Here is a 25,657-nt window from a genome sequence, read left to right on the forward strand (position 1 = left end):
CGCTGGAATCACAATATTCCTTACAGACTGTAACCTCAACATCACATTCTTCGACCCTGCAGGGGGAGAAGACCCTGTTCTATACTAACACTTTTTCTGATTCTTCGGTCATCCAGAAGTCTACATCTTAATTCTCCCAGGATTCAGAATCATCTCTCATGTCACGACTTACTATGCAGGAAAAAAGAACCATTTGGCTACATGGGAATAGTATGAGCTATACTATCTATCAGATTGCTAGGCTTTATCGCCTGAGCCCACCACATATTCACAGTAGGAATCGACATTGATACCCGAGCATACTTCACATCCGCCACTATAATCATTGCCATTCCAACCGGCATGGCAATGTAAATGCTGGCAGGTGTAAAACAAAACACACGGGGGAAAGCTCCTGCATTATGGAACAGCGTGTCCCAGAGAGCAACGCCAACTTCAAACTGCCAGGCTGCCAAGGGGGTGCTCCCAAGGAACAGCGACAGGACCAGAGGAAACGGCCTCAAGCTGCACCCGGGGAGGTTCAGATGGGATGACAGGAAAAATGCCTTCAACGCAAAGGGCTGTCAGGTGCTGGAACAGGTTGCGTGGGTTGCCGGCAGGAGGGTGGGCAGGAGGAAGAGTAGGAGGAGGTGAAGAAGCAGGGGTGGCCCGTGAGGCGGCCCCGCGCCCCGCCCAGCCCCTCAGGGCAGGCTCGCCGCTCTTCCCTTCCCTGCATCTCCCGGGCGGAGGCGGCCGTGTGGGGCTTTCCCGGCCGCAGCGCCAGCTCTGCCCTCACCTCTGGCGAAAGCAGGGAAGGGAGGGGAGCAGAGCAGAGGTTTTCACATCCTCAAACCCCAGGGAAACATCTGCTGCTGCCGCTGCCGCCGCGGTGCCATCCGAAATCGCCCGGCAGCTGGGTTTGGTTAACTTGTCCCAAGCCGTCGCCTCTCCAGGGACAGCTCCTCTAGAGCAGCCAGGCTTGCGGCAGCGCGGGCTGCACCCGGCCAGGGGCACGGGAAACTGCGCTCCCGGCAGCTCTTCCTTAAAAAAAATAGAAACCAGGGTGTCCTGGTTTAGAGCAAGTTTGGGAAAAAAACCTCCAAAAGGAGGCCCATCCAGAAAGCAAACCCACACAGCCCCTCCCCGCAACCGGTTCGGGAAGGATTCCTCAGAAAGAAATGGAAAGAACCTGCTTATTTAACAGGCACAGCACCCCCAGCACACAAAATGCACAATACCAGATGACACCACTCTTTCACTGCTCTGAAAAAGATGGCAAATTCAGAAAGTCTCTCCTGGGGGTGGTCACTCTGTTATCAGTCCCTCCGGCGCTGGGGCAGCTGCTGCAGGCCACAAGGTGCAAACTCTCGGTGTTCCCAGGTCCCAGTCCCGAGCAGGTTCGAGTAGGTCCAAAAAAAGGGAAAGGAGGAACAGTCCAGGAAAAATTTGGAACATGGTAGCAAAATGTAAATAAACTCCTTGTTCCATTTTTAGCAGATCCCTGCTCAGGTTTTGTGAGTCCAGCAGCAGATGCTGAACAGCAGCCCAGTGTTGGAAGAGCTATTGAATCCCTGGCAGATTACAGTGATAGGGAACCTCCCCAGTGTCCCCACCACAGGTGAGAGAGCCCAGCCTGACCATGGAGACCTTCTGGAGGAAACCAGCCAGGACAGAAGGGGGAAGTGCAGGGTATGACTCAGAGGTAAACTGTTTTTTTTAATCACTGAAGAAACTGGTGGTGCTTAACAAATAAATAAAATGAGTTTCTGAACTCCATTCCCCAGTGTCCTAAAGGAACAATCTTATGTTTAAGGAACAATACTAAAGGAACAATCTTACATTGTGGAACTGAATATAACAACTGCAGTAAAGTGGTTTTATTATTCATTATTCCTGCTGTAGCAAAGAGGTACCAGTCAGCAAATTATAATGAGAATTCTAATGCTAAAAAAAACAGAAAACAACTTCAAAGGTAATTAACTGTTTTTTAAAAAAATCTGATTATGTAAAATGTGAAATTATTTACTATAGCTCTAATGAACACCCACTTTAATGCAAACTAAGAAACTCAAATCACTCCAAAGTTAGGAAATCCCCTGGATGCTTCTGTGTATTTTAGTATTTCCCGACAAGTTGCAATGCAACACATTTAGAGACCTGTTACAATGTCTGGTTAATCAGAGAACAGTAGTTTTTGAAGACTGCCATCACATATTGGTCAAAGTACCACATTACCCTCTTACTTTATATCCGTGTCTTACAGATAAATTTGAGTCTGATTATTTTGTAGTGATTGTAGCACCAAAATGGAAATTCACTCCTTATAACATAAAGTAAAATTGGTTTGATGGTTTCAGAATTTTCTGATAAAAATTGTGGAAAGCAGAAATACCTGCCCAGGACTTATAAGGAAGGATGTAATTAACAATAAGCAATATTTTTGAAGTTGCTTTCAGGGACTTTCATAGAGAAATGCTCATTACAGCTAGAACAAAATTTTGTGGTATCTCACGCTACATGCTCATAGATGAGGGGAGGCATTTCTTTGAACATGGTAGCAAAATGCAAATAAACTCCTAGTTCCATTTTGCTACAAAATAGTGCAGTTACTGCACAGTTAACAATACTTTATGCACGTTACTGCAATCAAAAAAGTCTCTAAGTACCATAAATTCTGGCAGTGGTTTTGGTTCCCAATTTCTGTACAAACTTTGCATTTTAAATCAGTTCTTGCTTAATACAGCCATATAAAACAACTGTAAGGAACCCAAGAAACCACATGGGATAAAAAATAGCTACATAATTTTCTTTTTTTTTTTCTTTTTTTCCCATACCATGCAATTTTCACTCTTATTTCTCATTTACTGTTTTCTTCTTTTACATATGAAAACAATACCACAGATATCAGTCAAAAATGTTCAGCTGTTTTTCTCTGCAATCCTCTGGAAAAGTGAAGGGGAAGAAAGATTTCAGATAAGCAACTTTATCTGCCCAATATTTTTTTCCAATGCAAAGAAAAGCAGGTAGAGAGAGACATACTCAGGCACATAGAGACGCACCTGAAATGAACACAGACAAAACCTGAAAATTAATGACATCAAGTCAGTAATCTGGGTTATAGTCAAGAAAGTGCTCTGAAATGGACAGTAGTTCTAGGAAGCAGATAGAAACTGTCTGGTGGCTTTCTGATGTTATTTTATTCAGGAAAGTCACTGTTAAACTAAAATGCTGACCCTGCTAAAGTTGTCAGGAAAAGTAAAACTGAACTCAGGGACAAACCTTGAAACAGATATAGTGCAGCATAAATTTCTTAAGGAAGTGGTGTAAGTGCTCTTCCAAACCTAATACGCATTTACAAGGTTTTTTTGTGATGCTGAGGTATTAACTTCAAATGTGTAAATATTAATATAAAAAGTTGATGAGTTTTTAGGTGCTATTTTTAATGAAACTGCATAAAAAATATCCTGATTTTAGCTTTATGATTCAGACCCTGACTACCAACCCCCAAGCATGTGATGAAACTTGCTAACCCTTCTAGATACCAGTCCCAAAACATTCCACAGCTAAGTCATTTGGGGAAGTTGTGCTGAAAGAGAGATCAGTCAGGCATTTTATAAGCAAATTCTACAGTCACTTTCTCCACTGTGTCTGGGATGAACATAAAAAAAGAGAGAGAAGGAGCCTTTGAGACAGATGAGCTGTGGTATATAAAACATCTGCAGCAAACAGTTCTCTATTGTGAGAAGATGTAGCACTGTGGCTTTGGCAGTCCACAACTTTGAACTTCTCTAGCAGACTTTTGCATCTGCTGAGCAAAGCAAACTCTGTGAAGTTCTGTAATAACAAAGCAAGTGTGAGAAGCTGGTGAAGAAGGTTGTTCTAAGACTGAAGAATCAGAGAAAGGACAACAGCTGAGGAGCTATTCTCCACGTATTCCATACAGGGGAGGTGCTCTGTGCTGGAAGACCAGGCCTTAATAATGATTGCCTGTGGAGTCCCCTTCTCTCAGTCATATGACAACAGAATTTTCTACCCTTTTCTCCGTGGTCTCAAGCTTTCTTTGCAGTGGTTAGGAGGAGGATGACCTCAGAATTTGACCATACGGGTGTATTTGTACTGGGGACCTGGTTATGAAGTCTTCCTGCCCAGTTTGTAAATACTGTTCTATTTGTAAGCCTTAACACAGAGGTTATGGGGATTGCAGAATGAACCAGGTTATCTGACAAGTCTGATAAAGAGCAGAGATGATTTCTTGCCCCTGCTGGAAGCTAACACATCTGAAGACACAGTTTTCTCCAAAGCTGGGAAATGAGAAATAGGAAATACTATAGAGTTAACTTATAGACTTGGTAGTAACCACTTTTTAAAGATATAAGTAGTTTACTCATGCTGCTACTAGATTTTTAAATTTCTCCAAAAGCCCATGTAGCCCAGCATTTCATCTGAGACTGTGGATAGTTAATAAAGTCATCATCCTTCCTCCAAATATTTTCCAATCATGTGGTGATTTGTTGATCAGGGATTCCACCACACAACGAGGAGACTGTGTGTTTTAATAGTCATGCATTCACAGATTTGTCTTCATTAATATATATATTTGCTTTTTGAGCACATCACATACATTCTAACTACCTACTTACAGATAATTTGTAAATATATTAGGCAAAAATGCCCTAGGCCCAGATGGGTTATCTGGAGGTCTCTCTACCAGTGGTCTCTACCCACCTGGAAAACTGATTATTTATCCCTTCCTTCTATCTGTGATCTTCTAACCAATTATTTTTCCATGAGAAGATCTTATTTTTCTTCTACTGTATCTTTAAGAGGCTTAATGCAGAACTTACTGCATTTTTGGTAACATTATATTAATTTCACAATTAATATTATTTTATAATATTATAATAATTGAAATTATTATTATATAATAATTTCACAATATATGTTATAATATATTAATTTCACAATATTAATATAATGTGACCACAATATTTGTGGTCACATTATATTAATTTCCCTCTGGCCTTTGAATAGGGAACCCAGTGGTTCCTCTGCTGAACCAGTAAGCATTTTCTCCACAGTAATCATTACTCTAGAGAGGTAATCATCATACTGACTGAGAGATATCTCAAGGTAGGATTCCAGCCTCTTTTCCATTTCAAATATTGATAGAAAATTACCTTAGGCGGTATTTAGGTACTTAGTAAGTTAAAAGTTCTGACTGCCTGTAGAAATAGAAAGAAGAAAGTTTAATCAGAAGCAAAAAAAAAAGTAAAGTGAAAAGAAATGTGCAACTTGAAAAACAACAAGTGAAGTATTTACAAACTTTCAGACCTTGACAAATTAGATGTCCAGACAATGACCAGCCAAATTAAGTTCAACAAGGGGAAGTGATGGAATCTGCACTCTGGTTGTATGAACAGACTGGGGAATGAGATGCTGGAAAGCAGTGCCATAGAAAGGAAATTGGGGGTCCTGTTTGATGGCAAGCTGACCATGAGTCAGCAGTGTCCTGGCAGCCAGGAGAGCCAACACTGTCCTGGGGTGCATCAGGCACAGCATCACCACCCGGGCAAGGGAGGGGATTGTCCTGCTCTGCTCTGCTCTGCACTGCACAGAGGTGACCTCCCCTTGAGTGCTGGGGGCAGTCTTGGGAGCCAAAATATAAAAAAGACATGAAACTGTTAGAGAGTTTCCAAAGGAGGGCAGCAAAGATGGTGAAGGGTCTGGAGGGGAAGTCATATGAGGAGCAGCTGAGGTCACTTGGTCTGTTCAGCCTGCAGGAGACTGAAGGGAGATCTCATTGCAGTTACAGCTTCCTCATGAGGGGAAGAAGAGGGACAGACACTGATCTCTTCTCTGTGGTGACCAGTGACAGGACCTGAGGGAAGGGCCTGAAGCTGAGTCAGAGGATATTAGGTTGGATATTAGACAAAGGTTCTTCATCCAGAAGGTGCTGGGCACTGGAACAGGCTCCCCAGGGCAGTGGTCACAGCATCAGCCTGAGAGACTTCAAGAAGTATTTGGACAATCTTCCCAGGCATTTGGTGTGACTCTTGGGTATGGTCCTGTACAGGGCCAGGAATTGGACTCGATGATCCTTGAGGGTCCCTTCCAAGTCAGATTATTTTGTGATTCTGTGAAAAATGTCCTACAGCATATTCAAAAATATCTGTGCTATTAAATACCCATAAAACAATGAAATGTGTAATAGCATACTGCCTAATAAGCTAATAGATCATCTGGAAATAAGGTAAAAGACTTGAAATAATCTCTTTAAGGCTGAGTGCCATTGAATAAAACAACTGTTGTTTTACTAAGGGTTAGATTATTTATCATACTTACAGTTACGTATTTCACTTTGCATTTGTTCTTCCTTGCCCAATAGCAGAATAATTCATTGTTAATTAAACAACTTAGGTTCTTTTCTGTTGCTTATTTTGCTATGTATGTTCTCTCCAATATAAACTGGTGAGGTTTATGCTTAGTTACAAGTAGTTTTCAAGGAGTCATTTGTAGCCTTTTCTTTCAAAAGACTAAAAGAGAGACAAGAAATAATGTTAATATCTTTATTGTTTGTATATAAAGAGAAATAGAATAATTAACCAAAGAATCAAGTGAAAGAATCTGGAAAAGTAATTTTAACGTCATTTATTTAGCATAACTGTTGCTGGGCCCACTAAAGTTAATATTCCTAATTTTAAAATATAAGGGTCAAAAACAATACATAGTGTCTGCAAGTCAAATACTAGCTGTTTCTTTTTAAAACAGTTTTTGCTTTTGTTTTCACTTCATTTTTTATCTTCTAAGGTGCTACTAAGCACTTTTAGATACCAGAACATACAAGACTACAAAAAAATTTTCTAGCAATCAGAATTTCTGCTGTTTAATGTCATTTAGCATAGGATTTATCTATGAACTTTAGTTATCTAGAAGTTTGTATCCAGTCTGTGCCTTTCATCTCCACTTCCCCTGTAGACAGTGAAGAGAAACTGTAGTTTCCAAAAGGGCATGCTGTACATCTGTCTTCAGCACCTGTCAGAAGCATGATGTGCCTGGTGTCCAGTCTCTACTTATGTCTCCTCTCCCTTAACTGATTATTCAAGTTCAGACAAAATAAATCCCTTCACCACTGTAAGCTTATTGGAGAAGAAGCTACCTCTTTCACTTAGGGAGTGAGACCATTTTAGAGAAGACAATCCTATGAAAAATCCTGTGCAGTTACTACTTGTTCCCCAGCAAGCAACATATAATCCTCAGATTTTCAGTTCCCATCAAAAAAGAAGTCTATACTTTTGTTAATTTCTACATCTACATCACATAGTCCATAAGAACTATCTACCAGTGTCATTCATTAATGATTATATGGGAACTTTTTCTCTACTCTTTTTTTTAAATTGTTGATCTAGAGCTTACAAAGGAGTTCCTTGGGATAATATGTTTTCTTCCAAAATATAGCCTCCAATATCAACAGGGGAGATGTTGGATGATCCTGTTTCCCAGTATTTCGCAAAAAGAAGATACAATCCCAAACCTAAAATAAGCCAAGTCAATGAATAATTTCTTTGTAAGTGTTTTTAGGTTTGCTAATGAAAGGGAGCCTAAATTTTGTATAGGTCATCCACATAAACCCACAAAAATATTTTCAAGTAAAAATAATCCCAAGTATTCATTAGAGGTCACCACCACATGTGGCCTCATATTATTTAATATTTCATATTTTTCCCTGCGCCCCCCGTAAATTGATACAGAAGACATGCATGCAGAATGTCAAAACAGAGTACAAGGGTATTGATGAAAAATTGATCGATAGGAATGATCTAACTTAATAAATCTCACATTAATTTGGTTTACGTGTGATTATTAACTGTAACAATTATTATTTTTAATAAAACTAAAATTCATTCTTGCAATTGGTTCTGATTGCCTGAAGAACTATTAAGTCATATTAATTAGATAATGTTGCATACAAGAAACATTACTTTGCTATTATAATTTTAGGTTGTCGGAGACTTCTGGGACAGAGTCCAAACAAGATCTTTTACCTCTCCACAGAGATCTAGTGGTTTGTAAATTTCAGGTTTTGTGAGTATTGAAGTTGTCTGAACAGTCTTTTTACAAAGTCTGTGGACAGTTAATTATCTCAGCAGACTAAATTCAGCAGCATTCTGTAACTAGAGAAATTAAGATATTCAGTTAATAACTGTATCAAAAATATTTTTTGCATGTTTCTCCTGTGAGAGAGTTAAATATAAAAAGTAGAACAGAAGAAACATGTAAAGGGAATGATTCTCATGATTTCCTACATCTAATGTTTGCATTAAGACATGACATCTATGAAAACACCACGGTAATTATACCCATGCACTAACTAAAGGGGGTTTTTGCTGTGTGTCCAAAACAATCACTTCTGCACTGGTGTCTTTTATTTACTCTGTATTTCACCTATTCAAATCTATCTCAGAGTTAAGCATTTTAGATGAGTCCAAGAAAAGGTCACAGAAGTCTTAAAAGGGGTCAAATAAGAACTAAGTTGAGACAAAGAAAGACAAGTGAGCAAAGTATTATAGAAAAATAAGAATATGTCTCCCTTCTGGACTATGAGCCAGAAGGTTTGCTCAGGCAAACTCAATGGATAGGTGAGTTGCTGGGCAGGGTCAGGCATACAGTGGGAGAGACAGGTACCTCAGCGGGGTGGAAGCATAGATAGATAGATAGGTAGATAGATAGGTAGATAGATAGATAGATAGATAGATAGATAGATAGATAGATAGATAGATAGATAGATAGATAATGCTATCATGGTTTCTTGAATGACACTCTTTCAAGGGAATATAGTTGTGGACAGTGAGAGTTGCTTGCAGGGCCAGACCAAGAAAGAAATTCAGACCTGATGTTAAATTGTCTCAATTGTTCTCAAGGACTCAATGAAATAAGTGTTGCTAGAAGGGAAGTAGTTAAATTTTAAAGAAAATTTGCTTATACTGTCCTATGAAATTTACTGAAGTCCTAATATCAGCAGAGGTTAAAAGATAAGATTCTGCCTGCTGAGCTGGTTCATTTAGCATATATGCCAAGCTAAATATTTGCCAGTCTTTTACCAAATTCAAATGAGCACTGTATTATTCCAAGAGCAAAACTTTGATTTGTCACAACCTGTCTTTGGGACCTCATAAATATTCTATCAGAATGTTCTGTCTGGTGGAAAAAAAGTTATTGATCCATTTTGTATTTAAAAGTATAAGCCAAAGCTCTCAAATCTGTCATATCCCTTTGTATATGTAAGTATAGTGTCCCTAGGTTGTTTCAGCTTTTGTCATTTTTTATTAAGCCCAAGCAGTCTCTCTCTCATTTTCTGAAACAAGAACTGTAGCTGGACTATGTTATTTAAACTTAAGGCCTTTTCTGGTGGCAGAGGAGAGTGTATGCTGAGTCTCCTTTGCTTGTGGGTATCTCCAACTTTTTACCTGTAAACTAGGACTCAGAATCTATTCTGTCCGCTTTGTAAGAGGATCCTAGTCCGATGATAAGAATAGCCAAAAAGATGAGAGATGACACATTTCTATGTTATTTCCATTTTCCCCCAAGCCTCTCTGAACATATGCATTAGAGCTGTCAATCTTTATGTGCTGCAAGTTCAGCAGATGATTGCTTTTATCTTGGGATATGCCAAGCACACAGGGCTGTTCATCTCTGTGTTCTTTTCTTGTGGACCATTTTAATAAATAACTAGAATTTTGGAGCATGCAGTGTGTGGTTCAGCTGCCTCCACCAGCTGTCTAATGAATAATGTACATATATTTGATTTACTTTCTATCTGCTGTGTTGGTGCAGTAAATTTTGAAGGCAGTGCTGATGTAGACTTAGTCCTACTTAACCATGTTCAAACTTCCAAACCTCACTACACAAGCACTGCACACTACTTTTCACTTAGCATGATTTTGACACTGCCTCTTGCATTCTTGTTACTTGGGAAAAGGGAAAAAACTAGTAAGAATCTGATCTTGGGTGAAAAGAATGGAAACATGTTTATTTTGAAACTATGCCATACTTTCATACTTCGAATATTTCCTGTTATTTAGTATAATGATCTGTTGCATGTTTGGTGAGTAATATGATTTGAATATTGCCATGTCAAAAGTGTGTGATTGTTAACTTTAGTCACTAGATGGCCTTTGAGTGTGCAAAAACTCCCTGAGTGCTATTGGAAAACTATACTTTTAGCTAGATCATTAAATTTGAAGGTTTTCACTTGAAGCCATTCCTAAACCTGTCTTTAGTAGCTTGAGCTACTAAGTGCTCATTTGTAAACTTTTGAGAAAGGAAAATGGCAAAATAGCAGCTTAATTATAAGAATTAAAATAATAAAACAAAAGAGAAACTAGACTTTTTTTATTTTTTAAATTTAAACAGAATTTCTCTTTTCATCAGCCTTTCTTGTGTGTCCTTAAAATGGTCTTCCCCAGCTCACATTTGTGAGGAAAATACAGGAAGGATACTTCACTGGGTAAAGCAGAGGGTCAAAAGCGGTAGAAATATTGCCCTCCCTGTTCTGAAGGAAAGACTTGATGCTGGGTGTTACATCAGAGCATGTGCTAAACACACCTGGCTGTTGGGAGCTGCCTTGTGAGTAGCTGTAATTTTTGCGCTACAACTTAGATCTGTCCATTTATGTTTCTTACATCTGTTTCAGGGTGAATGTATACCCTTTTGCAGTGCATCACATGCTGTTACATGTGTGGGGAGCAGCACATCATTCTTCACAGAGCAGCAGATTCACAGGTAAAGTGAGGTGCTAATCATTGTAAGATTGTAAGGTAACATTTGATCCACATTACTGCAAACAAGACTATTAATCCCAAGCTTTTATGACATAATGCACCATTCTGATTATTTTATCTCACGTTCTGCATAAGTCATCTGGTTTCTCAGAGCCTGCATTTAACTTTTCTGCTTGAAATTATGACAAAACCAGTTTTAAATGGTTATTGAGAAATGGCTGTGCTTTCAAAATACAGCACATACAGAATACAGCATAGTGCTGAACAGAGATGTCTGGGTTGAGGTGAGGTTACAGTCGTTAACCTTTAGTTCTGCTATACTGCCGTTATGGTGGAACTTTGAAGAAGAGAAGCAGATGTGTGCACTCTGCTGCAGGCAGACATCCTATCTGGGACTATTTGCATCAAATGGTGTAATGGAAGATTTGTGGATAAGTGATTCTGTATTGCCTTCTCTGGAATGCTGCATCTCATTTTTCTGTTTTTTAGTGAGTGAGGCTATGGATTTCATTGATTTTTGGCAACAGGGAGACCAAGACCTCTGAGATTTAAAAGATTCTGACATCTCAAAGCTCAAAAAAACTCAGTTGTAAAACACTCAATTCCATCTGGAAAATTTTATTAAGATTTTCACACTTATTATTCATCCATGACTGTCAGACATCAAGACTGCTATGATTTTGAGCAGAAGAAAGAAGGAAGTCAGAAGGCATAAAATTTTGCCTATAATTTGTTTTTCTCACTTTGTGTGTTCGCCAGTAATTTTGGAAAGATGTGTAGAGGCCATTGAACTCAACAAAAATCCTTAAAAAGTCAGATATATACTTTGTAAATATAAAGTGTAAATCTCTCTTAATAAACAGTCACTTTCACTCTCACAGAGTAGCAGCAGCACTTCCTGCTTGCAGCACTTGGGCAACAGCATCAGTGCCCAGGCATTACTCCAGAGTGAGACACTGTTCTTCCCCAAACTATGCAAGAAAGTGGTTGCCATTCAAATTATTAGCAAAGCTGAAAGTAACTAAGAGTCATCTGTCATGTAGCTGCAGAGACAAACAGGAAGAGTGGTGAACCTGGGCATGTTTTTTCTGGTAGCCTTGCACCCACCCTCTCTTCCTTTTGGCAGAACAGGAAACCATCTTCTGTTTTTCTTTTTTCTTAAGGAATTAGAAAAAAGATAAAAGTCTTAACCTGAGCTGTAGTTGAGCCTAAAAGCCCCTAATACAAGATCAGTGTTGTGAAGAGCTGCCGTGCATATATCCCGCATTCTAGGTTATATTGTGAAGCCCTTACCATGCAACTTGGAAGTCTTACAGATGTAAATCCAGGTGCAATGTGATAAGGTCATTCACCATATTCCTGGTGAATTCCTGGAATCTGTAGCACAGTTAGGAAAAAGGCTTCACATATCCTGAACCCAAACATACTGTTTTTTAAACTGAACTCTCATATTTAGGCTTTTCAAATATTTCTTTGCTCAAACTTGGTTTCATATAATATTAATTAGGATGAAGTGATGGTCATACTTCTTTAAAATTAGGCTGAAATAAAAATGAAAACTTAGGAATCATAATCATGTGTCATCCAGCTTTTCTCAGTGGTTCAGATATCGAATAACTGTGGGAGCTTGCAGCACATGTAAAAAGCCATGTCATAAATGTTGTGATTCATCTAGAAGTGCAAAATTTATGAATATGAACTTATTAATAACTGTGTGGGTAATCTGGTGGCAGTCTAGAATAATCAGTGAAAATGGCCCAAAGAGAGCTATGGATGTGCTCTTTGGGTCAGACTCTTCTCTGCAGGTGACCAAAAATCCTGGATCATAATTCAGTTCTTCTCATTCTCTTCCAGGCTTTCATTAAAACCTGCCTTTGGGGAAAATCATGAATGGCATAGTCTCTTGAGGTCTCTTCCAGCCCTGGAATGTAGCATCATTCTTAATATTCATGGTTTGTATATGCACTCCTGAATTTGCTTTAAAATGAACTTGTTGCTCTTTTTCATCCCCAGATATGCTGCAATGTATGCCTAAAAGCTGGAATCTTCTACCATATCTTTGTCAAGGGTGACATAGAAATAAGTTCTTTTTTGAAAGTGAGAGTCAAAAAATTAGGAAGCTGTTGTGGGAGAGCATTCTGAAAATCTCTCTCTGATGCAGTCCTCTTTCACCAAGAGACCTCATAAAAATTTTTATAAAACTTACAATCCCATTGTACAGCTCAGTGCTTGAGTAGGCTACACTGTCAGAACACATGTAGTGTAGGCTTAAAACTTATCTTTTTATCCCAACAATTAATGAGTACATTGAATACATTGATATTTTTCTATTTTCAATGTATGTTGCTTGTGTGATTTTTTAGGTGTACTGGATAACTGTTGCCCAGTGGCTCAGGGGGCTTTTGTCGTATTTTGAAATGCACTGCTTTTTTTAATGCATGCTTTCCTTTTCTCCATTTTTTCCCTACCCTCTCTACTTGTCTGCCAACTGTAAACTCTCTTGCATTTGCATTCTTGTTTTTTCAAACTCATGAAGTGTGAAATCCATTGGAATCAGTGAATTAAAGGTATCTGCTTAACAAGATTTCCTGAACAGGGATAGGATTGAAAATCTGTTCACATATTTTGCAGAGCTGAGGCCTCTAGGATTTCTTTTACAAGACTTTAAACTCTGAATTAATTGTGTCTGATTTCCTTGGTTATTTTTGCTTTGTTTCTTAGTAGTTTGATTGTTAATAATTCCCTGATAATATTAATTTATTTGTGGAAGATGAATACTGCATTTGGCTGTATATGTCACATAACTACCCATATATTAGCTAGGTAAGCAACTGAGTGCTAAATGGCTATGTTTTGTGCAGCTAGCCAGGCTTTCAAAAATAGTTCAGCAACCACACATGAAAACCAGAATTCTGAAAGAGCTCACATTCTGGGTGCACGTTGATCGCTAAGCTCCTGTGAAAATCTGGCCACAAACACCACAATCTGATCTCCTGTGTCTAACTGCTGCTCCAACCCACATATGCACCAAGGAAGAGGAGGACAGCCCAAATACTGGAAAAACATCGTGTTTTCAGAGGAAATTTTGCAGCAGAGCTACAGTGACTTCCAGGAAGGCTCAGACTGATAAATTCTATAAGCACTTTTGAGAGGTGCGATGTTATTGAAAAGTGAAAATAAGTAATGACCCAAATCATTGTTTCTTTTTATAAACAACTACTTTGAAATACTGTCTTTCTTATTTAGAAGTGCATTTTGAACTCAACAATTTTGAAAACTGTAGATAAACTGCTTTTATTGGATCATGTGGGTTTCCAACATAATCATCTACTGTTCTTTTTTTCTTGAAAATATTTATATGCATCTTTTATTTTGTATAATTCTACTTCACCCCTGGCCACCAGCATTTTTCCTCTGTTGACTTCTTCCCCAATCAGCTACTGAAACAAGGTTATGCTCTATGTGGTATTTTAGATTCTGCAGGTGTTTTAAGGGTCAATGGAAAAAAGCCTCCCACGCTTTGGTGATGGGGATTTCCTCTGTAGCATTCAGGGGCTGGGCTCTGGTCTGATAGGCACAGATAACTCTTCTCCCTGGTATTGTTGGAGCTCCCTTACACCTTCAGTGAGCTGGCAGAACTTAATGTAGTAATAGTGTAGCACATTTAGTGCATTCCAGCATGCACAGCAACACTTTATAGCAATCCAGGTTTATTTCCTATATCTGACTTGTGCTTTTCTCTTTAGTATGTCTTTGGTGTTACAACAACTTCCTGATTCACTTCTGTGCCTACTGGAATCTGCCTCTTGACATTTGACAAAAGCATTTCGGACAGTGATTATGTTTTCTTGTTCCACAGTGCAAGCCTCTGCCTCCTCAATTAAGTAAAAAATGGGGCAGTCATCATCTTTTCAAAACTTTCTACTCATTCCTCAGCTCTCCTAATCCACGGTAGAGGGCAGTGCTTACACAATTCATGTGCATTCTCACCAAGGGTTAGTTACATAGCAGTGCTTTTGAAACATCAGCTAATGCATTGCCAGAACGCTGGTAAAACAGGTTACAACTGGTTTTTGACAGGTACAAATTGACAAGGCTGAAATGACCTGTCCAGTGCCATAGGCGTTGTGTGTGTGAGGAAGACAACAAATCTGATCAAAAGCATTTGATTGAAATGGGAAACATGCAGTTGCTAGAAAGACAAAGTTCTAAGTGTTTCAAGTCCTGCAGTTCTTGCACAAAGATATTCTCTGAAACTACCCTTTATTCATGGTTTCTCAAGCACATTGAGCAAAATGCTACTATCACATCAGTACATCTGTAGTGACTTCGCATATTTCTTCAGTGTAGTCAGTTTCCAACTGTCTATGTGCATGCATCCCTTGAAAATTCAAGTTATCAGAAACTCCACAGGCCTCAATTAGCTGGGAACAGGACTCTCTGCTGTCCTGCACCTTGCACAGTCATTTCCAAGGGCTGCTGTGGAGCTTTCTCATAAAGTATTCTTTCTTCAAAAACTGACAGCTTGTCTACCATACATGCCTGTTTAGAAGTTCTCCAGTTTGACTCGTTCAGGGGACTGTGGAGGCAAGTGTGTGTTGAAATATTCTACTTTGGCCTTTTCCAAATGAGATTTTATTGCTGCCTTGAAATGCTTTATTGTGTCTGAAAAATATTGCCCCATACTACAAAGGGGGACTGAAAATTTTGAAAGCAGAATAAAATTGTTTGAAATTGTAGAAACAAAGTTTCCCAGTCCAACATGATACAACATATTGGGGGGAGTTGCCATTTGATGTTTTTATCTTTTCAGGAACCCCAAACCCATTTTTAAGTACCCATTCCCTATTGTGCTTTGATGGCTGAGGGAGATGGGTGTGAAATGAAACCCAGAATGCTGTTGGTCCTATTCTCTCCTCTGCATTAAAGCACTTTGTTTTGTCTTCACAAGTAATCTTAGATATGTTCTTTCACAACACAAAGGAGTGTATGAATTTCCTGACACAGGATCGTGCCTGAGACATTTTTACCACAGGTTGTTCTGTTTGGCAAGTATTATCAAAGAGGCAAAAAGGATGTAGAAGGGCACAAATGTGTTACATTTGGAAGAGAATTTGAGGTGGAAACCAATTGTTATACAGCTTTATATAGTGAGTGAGATTTGAGAGGCCTATTCTATAGTAGCAAAAACCAAAAGAAGTATAATGACTTCATATGGTGATTTAGTTCTATTGCATTTTTACAGGGGTGTTTATAAGGAAGAGTAAGATGTTAGGAACTCTTTGCTTGTAAGTGTTAAGGTAAGAATCTACTGGGTATCTCACTAGATAGAATTTTTCCACAAAGAGCTTGGATACCTCCATTGCTCAAGCTGAAGTGCTAGATAAAAGGTTTTCAGGAATTACAGATTATTTGGGGGAAATCTATATTTTACTCCCATACAAACAGGTGATGTGGAATTTACATGACAAACCTGGGCATCCAATACCCTGGAGGCACTATAGACCATCGCTTCCAGCTGCTGCTTCTGAACAATATGTATCGCCTGTGAGTTCTGTGTTATAGAAAATTATCTCAGAGACCTTAAGGGGTCTCAAATAGCTTTAATATCAGTATAGAGGGCCTACTAAATTAAATCCATATTGATCTTCCTGATCCTTGCCAGGAAATAAAAATCTACAAAGACATCCTAAGATGGTAAAGCTGCCCTTTAAATCCACTGTCCAGTTCTGGGCCCCTCACCAAAAGAGTACATTGAGGTGCTGCAGCATGTCTTGAGAAGGGCAATGAAGTTGGTGAAGGGTCTGGAGCACCAAGTCTTATGAGAAGCAGCTGAGGGAGCCAGGTTTGTTTAACCTGGAGAAAGGGAGGCTCAGGGGGAACCTTATCTGTCTTTACAACTACCCAAAAGCCAGGTGGGGGGTCAGTATCTTCTCCCAGGTAACCAGCAACAGGACAAGAAAATATGGCTGCCCAGGGAAGTGAAGGAGTCACCACCCCTGAAGATATTTGAAACAAATGTAGATGTGGCACTTGGAGACATGGTTTAGGGTGGGCTTGACAGCCCTGAGTTAACAGTGAACTTGATGATCTTAGATGTCCTTTCCAAACTTAGTGATTCTATGATTCTATGGACATAAAAAGCAGAAGCACACCAATGCAGAGGCCGCCAGAATCACTACAATTCACTTGAAAAATCTTAATGCCTGCACAGATTCAACTGTCAGCACTATATATTTGTTACTGTTGACTAAGAGCTGCTAGGATGATAACAAGGAAGTGTATGAACAAGAAAGATGTCATGGTTACAGAAAGAAAGCTTGATGACGGCAGCACAACCACAGAGGAGTTTTGTGTGTTGCCCAGCGGTAGGCTGGCACTTAGTTGTTTTCTTCAGCAGCAGCAATAGGTTAGCAGCTCATCAGAGAAAGTGCACAAGAGCTAGATGGCATGATCCAAAAAAACAAAAACACAAAGGGGTACTTTTTTGACCTCAGTTTCTTCTGCTTTATCACCTACATAACCGCAGTACAGTTTTGCATCTTCTTTGCAGGTTCCCAAGAGAGCAGCTGCTTTGCTGTAGTGTAACCTTGCTTACTTTCCTGGTACCTTTATCTTCTCTCTGTTCAGCTCTCTTCTTTTACAGATCCACATTCATCCCACATATTATGAATGTACCAGCTTCTGTCAATTGTTTCTACCAGACAGTCTAGAACAAGTCTTCACCTTGGGTCATTTTTCAGGTTGACTTTTGGGTCACGTTTGCCCATTTATGATGCTTTAATCTTTTCTTCTACTTTTGCAAGTTTCAAAGGTGAAAAGATTTTATCAATCAGATTCCTCACAGTTATATAGTTATAATTATATAATTATAATTATAGTAATATAACTGCATAATAATACAGTTAATATATTAATATAGAAATATTAGTGTATATAAAATATAAAAAGTATTTTATAGAATATTAAAGTACACAGTTAATATAATATGTAAAATTATGATAATATAACAGTATAATTATTATGTGATTTAACTTCAAATAGGCTCATAAAATGCTGGAAGCTACTAAAGGACTTCTTGTAGTCATCTACTTCTCTTTGTGACCCTCATACACTTCCAAGGAAATCACTGGAATTTCATGACATGTGGCAGACATATCTTGCTACGTAGCCCATTACCAGAGTAATAAAACTGGGTTCACAGTTTGAGTGATTCCTTCAGAGTGGTACATATTCCTTCAGATACATTTTCAGTTTTGGATGAATTTGTGTGCTTACAGTCACAACAACCCAATATACATTGTGTCCTTTGGTGGGATCCCGATATACAGAAAAAATTTTGTACAGTGACGTAATGTGCACTTAACCTAACAGTTGTCTACTTTGACATGAAAAAGCAAATTTGAATGCAACCCATTCTGGCCAATTCTGAAAACATGTCCTACTACTGTAAAAGGTTTTCAAGCCACTTGTTGCCCCTGCACAGCTGCTGTCAAGACAGAGAGCAAATTTGTTCCTTGCCCAGCCAACTACTCAGTGATTCCCTATAGGCAACAGCTTCCCAAGTGCTACACAACCTCTGTACTGATTCTACAAAGCCATCCTCTCTGGAGAATCATAGACTGGAGCATGGCACAGGGAGTGTAGCAGTATATGAAGATATGGGCTAGTGCAAGGTTACTCCAAACTGAAATAGATAATTAGGTGGTCCTTCTGCTAATTATGGGTGCAAGGACTACAACAGATACCACCAATGCTCTCATGCCAAATACAGAGTCCTATGTTATAACTCTGGTAGGTAGATACAGTTTTTTGTCATTACCTCTGCTCTTCTTGTGAGGAAGGTCAGAGTCAAGTTTCCCGCTACAAAAGTCAGAGATACACAAAGTCTGATAAACTGTATCTCTCATATGTGTCCATTTTTGCATCCCCTGCTGAGCTTAGTTGTAGAGAAGGAGCTCATCAGCTGCATGATACTAGTAATACATGCATTATACTAGTAACTCTATGCACACTTAATAGTTAAAGAAATTGTTTGTTTTTACACAGAGTTCAGGGAAGATGAAGAATACTTGAGAAATTACCAGAAAGGAAGCACTGCTATCAGTGCTATATGGTGTGAAGACCCACAAATGACTAACAGAGGTGAGGTGTATAATCCCAAATATTTAGTTGAGTCAGCAGATGAAACAGCTTGTTGTAAGCCATTACTTCCATGGGTATGGGCAGTCTGGATGTATATGCGTATGTGTGTCCTATGTTTAATTGTATAGTCCAACCATGTCCTACTTTGAGATGTCAATACAGAACAATATCAATGATACTCTCTGAAAAACTTTGAGTTGCACAAAAAGGTAGTATATTGAGGCTTTATATTGTTTTATTTCTAATACTAATGGATTATCTGAATTCATATTACCTATTTTTTCTTTAATTTTGTGCATCTCTGCTTCATCTTGCAACAACTGTTATCAAAATGTTCTTTGTACTGCTTCAGATAAGTAGAGTTTTTTTACTCCACATCTTTAAGGGCCTCTGCTTTTCATTTTCACATTAAAACACCATCAGAATTAACAAAAGGCTTTCATTTTCCAAGATGTGGTGCATACTGTCTCAGTTCAGTGGTTTGCTCACACTAGAATTTAAGTTGGTGTCTAAGCGGTGTTGTTACTACTACATCTTAATAAATTCTAAAGGGAAATTTAGAGAACCTTAGAATAATTTGGGAAATCATTTATGTTTTAGCCCATGAGAAATCACACCTGTTGGCTTGAAATCTGTTATGTAAATTTCATATTTGAAGCTGGAAACTAAATATGAGCTAAATCTGTATCACATTTTTAAAGAATATGTCCTTGCTTTTTGTGGTCTATGCAAACTCTGTGATTTCATTTCTTCTTTGTGATTAAATGTTGCTTCTAATCATTAATATTATACAGATACTAAACCTAAACAGATTGAAGAAAAAAGAATTATCTAAAGAGCTCACCTTTATAATGTCTAACCAGAGATTTGAGCCCAGATCATCAGGAAGATCATCATAAAGTTGTTTCCCTGACTTTAAAGAAGCTATGAAAGTTTATACATTCTAAGCACTTCTCGTTTTATTATTAAGAGATTTTACCCCATCCATCTTTGATAAACCTTATCCATTTTAGAACTTTATATATCTATAAGTCATATGTCAAGCCTATAGTCATTTAATTTACCCTTTCTCTATCCCATCCCCCTTTTAACTATTTCCTTCAGCACTCCAAATATTCCTGGATATTCTGGCAGGGTTCATTGGTCAGCAACTCACCCAGCAAATTCTAATCTTCCATCAACAGCCCCATCAGTAATTGCAGGAATGCATGGATAGGTATGAGGTATATTTTTCAGCTTGTTCAGAAAAATTACTGGGAAAATCATAATTGCATTTATTTAGTTAAAGAACAATTAAATGTTACACATTATATTCTATTGACTTTAAAATACAGAACAGTTAGGGTTGGATCCCAGTACATTATTGTCATGATAATCTGAAGTCCTTTTGAGGTTTTAGAATTTTTCTGGAGCATTGTATGTTATGTGTTGGGAAGATAACTTTTTTTTTAATAAATGTCTTTGTTTTTTTTCAAAAATGTCTTTTTTCTTTTTTTAATTAATGTCTTTGTTTTTTTCAAAGAGGCCCATGAATGCAAAAGTTATCAATTCCCAAAAGAAAACTGTATGGAGTTTCTCAATTGGTCCTGGCAGACTTAAGAAACAGATATTTGCTATGAAAAAATGGTTGTTAAAAATGGGTGGGTTCACTTAAAAGGTAGTGAGAAGCAAAGTCATACCTTGCTACCACACTGACATAGCCTGGGACCCTGTGATTGTGAAATCATCACAGCTCCCCATCACTATCGTGGCTGCCCCATTAAGTGAATTAATAATCTTTATCCTCACTTGCTCTTCCATAAAGGGCTGGTTAAACCTGTGGGCTAATATAAGTATTTAGATCTCTAACTTGTTGATTTCAAAAGATCTGGACACTTCAAAATTGCTGAAAAATCCTTTTCCTTTTGTTAGCATGAAAGGTTTCAGATGCTGGCAAAGAACTAGCTTAGCCTTTCTCCCTAATAGCTTAGTAACTATTTGTTTCTCCTCTGTCCTTTATGATTTTGTGCTTTAGATTCTGCTTTCTTGTTATCTGTAGTGATCTAGGATATGGTGACACTTTTCCAAGTTTACATGTTTTCCTGAGAAATTGATCTTCTAATTAAACTTTTAATTTGCCTTAGGATTCTGTTCACAGCAGAATCAGCACATCACATTTTTTTCAGCACTGTCAGTGAAAAGTATCCAGAAAAGGCTCGGGGAGATTTACAGAACTGCGTGGCTTTTAAAGAGTTCACCTTGTCAAGAGTTTCACCATTTTGATGAATTACCTAACTTACTTTTCTGCTGCTCCCCATCCAGTCACCTCTGCTCTTTTTCTCTTGTGGTTATACTTGGAAAATAGGCAGTCACCTGTAGTTGCAGGCTGCTGTTGGCAGGGAATGGAAAGATGCAACAAAGTCCTGAGTTTCCATAATATGATAAAGCTGAACTCAAAGCAGTCTCAGGCAACTCTAAATGGCTTTTAAATGTCACAAACAAATAAAAAAGGCAAATCCATCTTAGCAAAGATCATTTAGAGACTTCATTAAGGTACCAGAATTCAAGAGCGAAAATGACAGGCACCACTGTGATCTGAAGAAAATACATCAGTTACTTCCTTTTACTTTACACAGATGTTACTGTGGGTGTAGGTCACAGTGGAGGAATTTCCTTCATTTTTAATGTATAGCAAGAACAGGGTTCTCATTCTGTGCTAATGGATACTTTCCAGAATCAGGACAGAATCTCCTGGCCTTTTTGAAGTAGGTTGTGTAGGAATAAACTAGAAAGCATAATCACATCCAGAGATTGCAGAGCAGGTTTTGCCACCCTTAGCCTGAGCAAATGTACCTATATGGTACATTTCCCTAAGAAGATATTATCCCTGATAGCAAAATTGTAATAGGTGTATGGTCCTACTTGTGGAGTAGGACCATAGTCCTTAGTGTTTACTGAGCTAAGATAGAACATTCTAGTCCTTTATGAAACTGCTACATAGAGCTATGATGGATGCTGAGAATCTCCCCTCAACATTAGTTACTGATGCCCATAAAAGAGACATGCTTAACATTTGATTCCTTCCCTTTATAAAATAAATTATAAGAATTCCTGCTGATTTCAGGGATCACAGGTCAAGCTAGACTGTAGTGAAGTGAAGAGAGATTATTCCCGTAATTTGAAGTGAGACAATTTGCTCCCATGTACTTTTGATCTAGGATGTGATCTCATCCTTACCATTTTTAAAAAGGTGGTCCCTTTCTTTATCTATTTGCTCATTCTCAAGCAATGATTTTAATAATTTCTCAGAAAGTATCAAGTGATTGCGTGTGGTGGATGTTTTATAACTGCTGTCTACAACATATGGTCAGTGTCCTGAAGACAACTATAGGTATAAATGGAGTCTCTTGTGTACTGCTAACCTGGTCTAATAAATATTCCTGTCAAAAGTATCAGCAATATCAGACAGACCAGGCAGCATGCAACCATTTCTGCATGGAGTTTCTGTTGCACAGTGCTCCTACAGGATGTGCAGCAAAATCCTGTACACCAGTGTCAAGCATTCTGAAGTCAACAGGATTGTATAGGATATGAAACAGTAGAAATATGGTTTTCTCATCTTTGAACATGCGTAGTGTTTTTATATGTCAAACGTTATTGATATATTTTTAATCTATTTTTATTTCCAGGTAATCCCAAGGTGAAGACAGAAAATTATGTTTTAAAGTCCCCTTAGTGCAATTAAATTCTGGCAGATTTGTTTAGCTTTTGCATAGGAAGGAATGCTTTAGGTGTTGTTTTTTCTTGTGTCCATTGCTACCTGGAAAATACAAATCCAATTGCATCTCAGGTTGCACAGAAATCCATTGGTTTCACCATAATTAATCTAAGATAGTATTGGATTTTGTTTGATTATTAAGATAATAACTTGATTATTGAGAGGATTGAGAAGCAGCTTTAAGTAAGTTGCTTTGAAGATTACAAAAGTTATCTCTAGGTCAAAACCATGGGTTTTTATGTGGAGACTGAGTTAACATAAATAATGTCTGTGGTCAGTTCTGTGTCAGCCATGAGAACTGGGCATCTGAAGCAGATGTGACAGTGCCAGCAAAGTATTTTTAGAAGGCTTGAAAGCCAAATCTCCAGCATGACCTTCAGGCATCACATGTGCTTGAGGGCATTTGGCATGGTCATGGCAGGTCTGCACATGTATTGTGCACATTAGTTGTAAAACAGCTGTGTGTGTGAGTGTCTCTGTCTCTGTGTGTCTCTTGTCTGTGTGTCTGTGATCAAGAAAGGCTGGAGAAGCTCTTCAGGAAGATTTACCACCACTGATCTTTAGGGGGCTGATTCTAACACTATGGAATATTGCTAATTATTAATATTCTCTGTGGCCAATGGGCATAAGCGTTTGTGAAGAAAGCAGTGAGAGGGGGAAAAGAAAATATTTAGGAATATGAGAGCATGTTTTAAAATGCCATTTTGCCCTGTCTTTATGTGACTGCAGATACATTGCAAAACATGGAAGTTGACTCAGTAGAAGTACCTAGGACTTTTTAGAGAATGCCAGTCCTTTTTACCTAGATAAAAACTGAGAGCCTCAGTGTCTGACAGTGAGGAGGAAGGAAATGTATGAAGATGTGCAGACACTTTAAATACAGAACGAAAATAAAGTAATACAGAAGTGGGTGTCTGTGGTAGCCCTTATTGCATTATTCTCATATTTATGACTTACAAACATTGACAGTTAAAACCATACTAAGAACAAGAAAAGACATAATTCAAAGTCTTGAAACTTGTCATCTGTACTAAATTGCCTCGTTAAGTAAGGTTGAAAATGATGCTGTAGCTGTTCCATACATTGACATGAACATTTTGTGTATGCATAGAGACACAAAAATGTGGACACACATATTTGAATGTATTATTAACTATGAAATCATTACAGGGCAGCAGACCTTCTCAAGCTGTTCTGAGTGTGCCTTGCAAAGATGGTTAAATGTCACAGAATGTGATTTTAAACTTTAACTGGCTTTGTGTGTGTAGTGAATAAAAGGAGCCAAGTTATGTTCCCTGGTTTGGAAGCTAAGAATGTATGCTTTTACACCCATGCTTAAATTCTTTTATACTTAATCTGAATAGGGAAAATATAAACATGGGTGATGGAGGACCTCTACTTAAGCATATGTCGCATTTGTCTTGGTACTATTTATTTTCTTATGTTGGTGTAGACAACGTGAGGAAGGAGCACACCCGAGAAAGAGAAGATCAAATGCAAATTTGTCAGTCAGGAAGTTCTACTGAGGTCCAGGGGCCAAAATAGTGCAAATGCTTATTCTGATTCAGACAGCCTTGCAGATTGCTCAGAATTTTCTGTCCTGATGTCTGTGCTATCATCTGAATAATCTATATTCCTTCTCTATTGACTCTGAGGCTTGTTTTTCTCCAGTACAGGCTTCTCCAGGCTTTTAGGTAGAAAGGTGTGTAAAAACGTTTGTAAGAAGTAGCTTTTTTGCAGCCACTTAAGGGCTTTCACTGAAAGATTAGAACGCGAACCAATGGTGAGAGACCCTTTCAAGAGTAGATTGAAGACTTCTTGGAAATACTGAAAGGTAGGGAGAATAAACCACAGAGCCAAAAGGCACAAAATCTGCAGAAGGTGCTAACATCCCTTAACAAAGGGATTAGATACTCAGCAACAATAATGGGAACTAAGTATCCAGATCCCTGACATTGCTGTGCCAATCTCAGTCACAGAGGATATACAACCCCTTAGGGAATGTGAGATGACAGCTAAGATACTAGTGTATAACATTTCCCCTAATAAGATTGTAGAAAGTTGTTTATCCAGAAGTGGGACAGAAGGATACCAGTTCTTGAAATATCCAGCTTACACAGAAACTTTTACACTTCCAGCTTTCTGTAATTTCCTTGTGCAAAAATCACCAATCCCAGATTTTTAAAAGAGTTGGTTCCATCTAATTACTTTCTCCATATGCCTTAAATGTATACCTAACATGTACAAGTGCAAAATTATAGCATATGTTGAAGTGGAGGAAGGTTGCAACCTGCTTTTGTCTTTTGTTCTTCTCCATTTGGAGCTACACATATATACAAGCCAGTGAATATTTTAGATGAAAATATAAAATATAGCCTCTTTTGCAAATTTGGCTTATTATGTCCTATCAAATTATAATGTACCATTTAAAAATATTTGCAGATTTGTTACTGGTTACTAAGGCTGTGTTGTTCTAGGCTTGAGAAGGATTCCAATTAAATCTTTCAGATCCCCAGTTGTGCAGTGCAGAGTGATGTGACATTAGGTAAAAATGCAGGAATTCTCTGTGCAATGCAAGTGCAGTATCACTGCTGTACCTCGAACAGAAACTTAAATTCCATTCAAACTAGCTGATGAAAACAGATTATATTTTAAACTAGCGCTGGGCTGAGAACATTGACTGCAAAGATAGATGCCATTGCTTGAGTAAATTCAGATTGGTTGCTTTATGTATAAAAACATTTTAGGCATGGAATAATTATTGCACAATAATCTATGAATATGGGAACTATATTTAAAATGGGTGGGTTCTCAGTTGGATAACTCAGCCTAGTTTCATCTGATTTTATGGATTAAGAGCCAAAACCTCTGGCTCTAATGAGGGGAAGTTGTGTCTTAGAAATCCTCTAGAGAAATCCAAATTGTAAAAAAAAAAAAAAAAGAAAAAAAGTAAGGATGTTTTACACTTCATATTGATAGGTCAAGGCGAGGACATTTA

At 38.3% G+C, this 25,657-nt stretch overlaps 1 protein-coding gene across 1 annotated transcript; it reads left to right on the forward strand.

The window, feature by feature from the left end:
- Window positions 1-541: 541 nt before the first annotated feature.
- On the forward strand, window positions 542-20,118 carry SPMIP7 (sperm microtubule inner protein 7). The gene is given in 9 exon segments (XM_066545110.1): window positions 542-1,061; window positions 1,474-1,582; window positions 1,584-1,668; window positions 5,930-6,036; window positions 7,386-7,524; window positions 7,978-8,045; window positions 9,216-9,254; window positions 9,791-9,895; window positions 20,007-20,118. Coding segments are annotated over 9 exon segments (1,284 nt in total).
- The last annotated feature ends 5,539 nt before the right edge of the window (window positions 20,119-25,657 follow it).

Source organism: Molothrus aeneus, chromosome 1 (genome assembly GCF_037042795.1).
Source record: "Molothrus aeneus isolate 106 chromosome 1, BPBGC_Maene_1.0, whole genome shotgun sequence".
Taxonomy (NCBI): Eukaryota; Metazoa; Chordata; class Aves; order Passeriformes; family Icteridae; genus Molothrus; species Molothrus aeneus.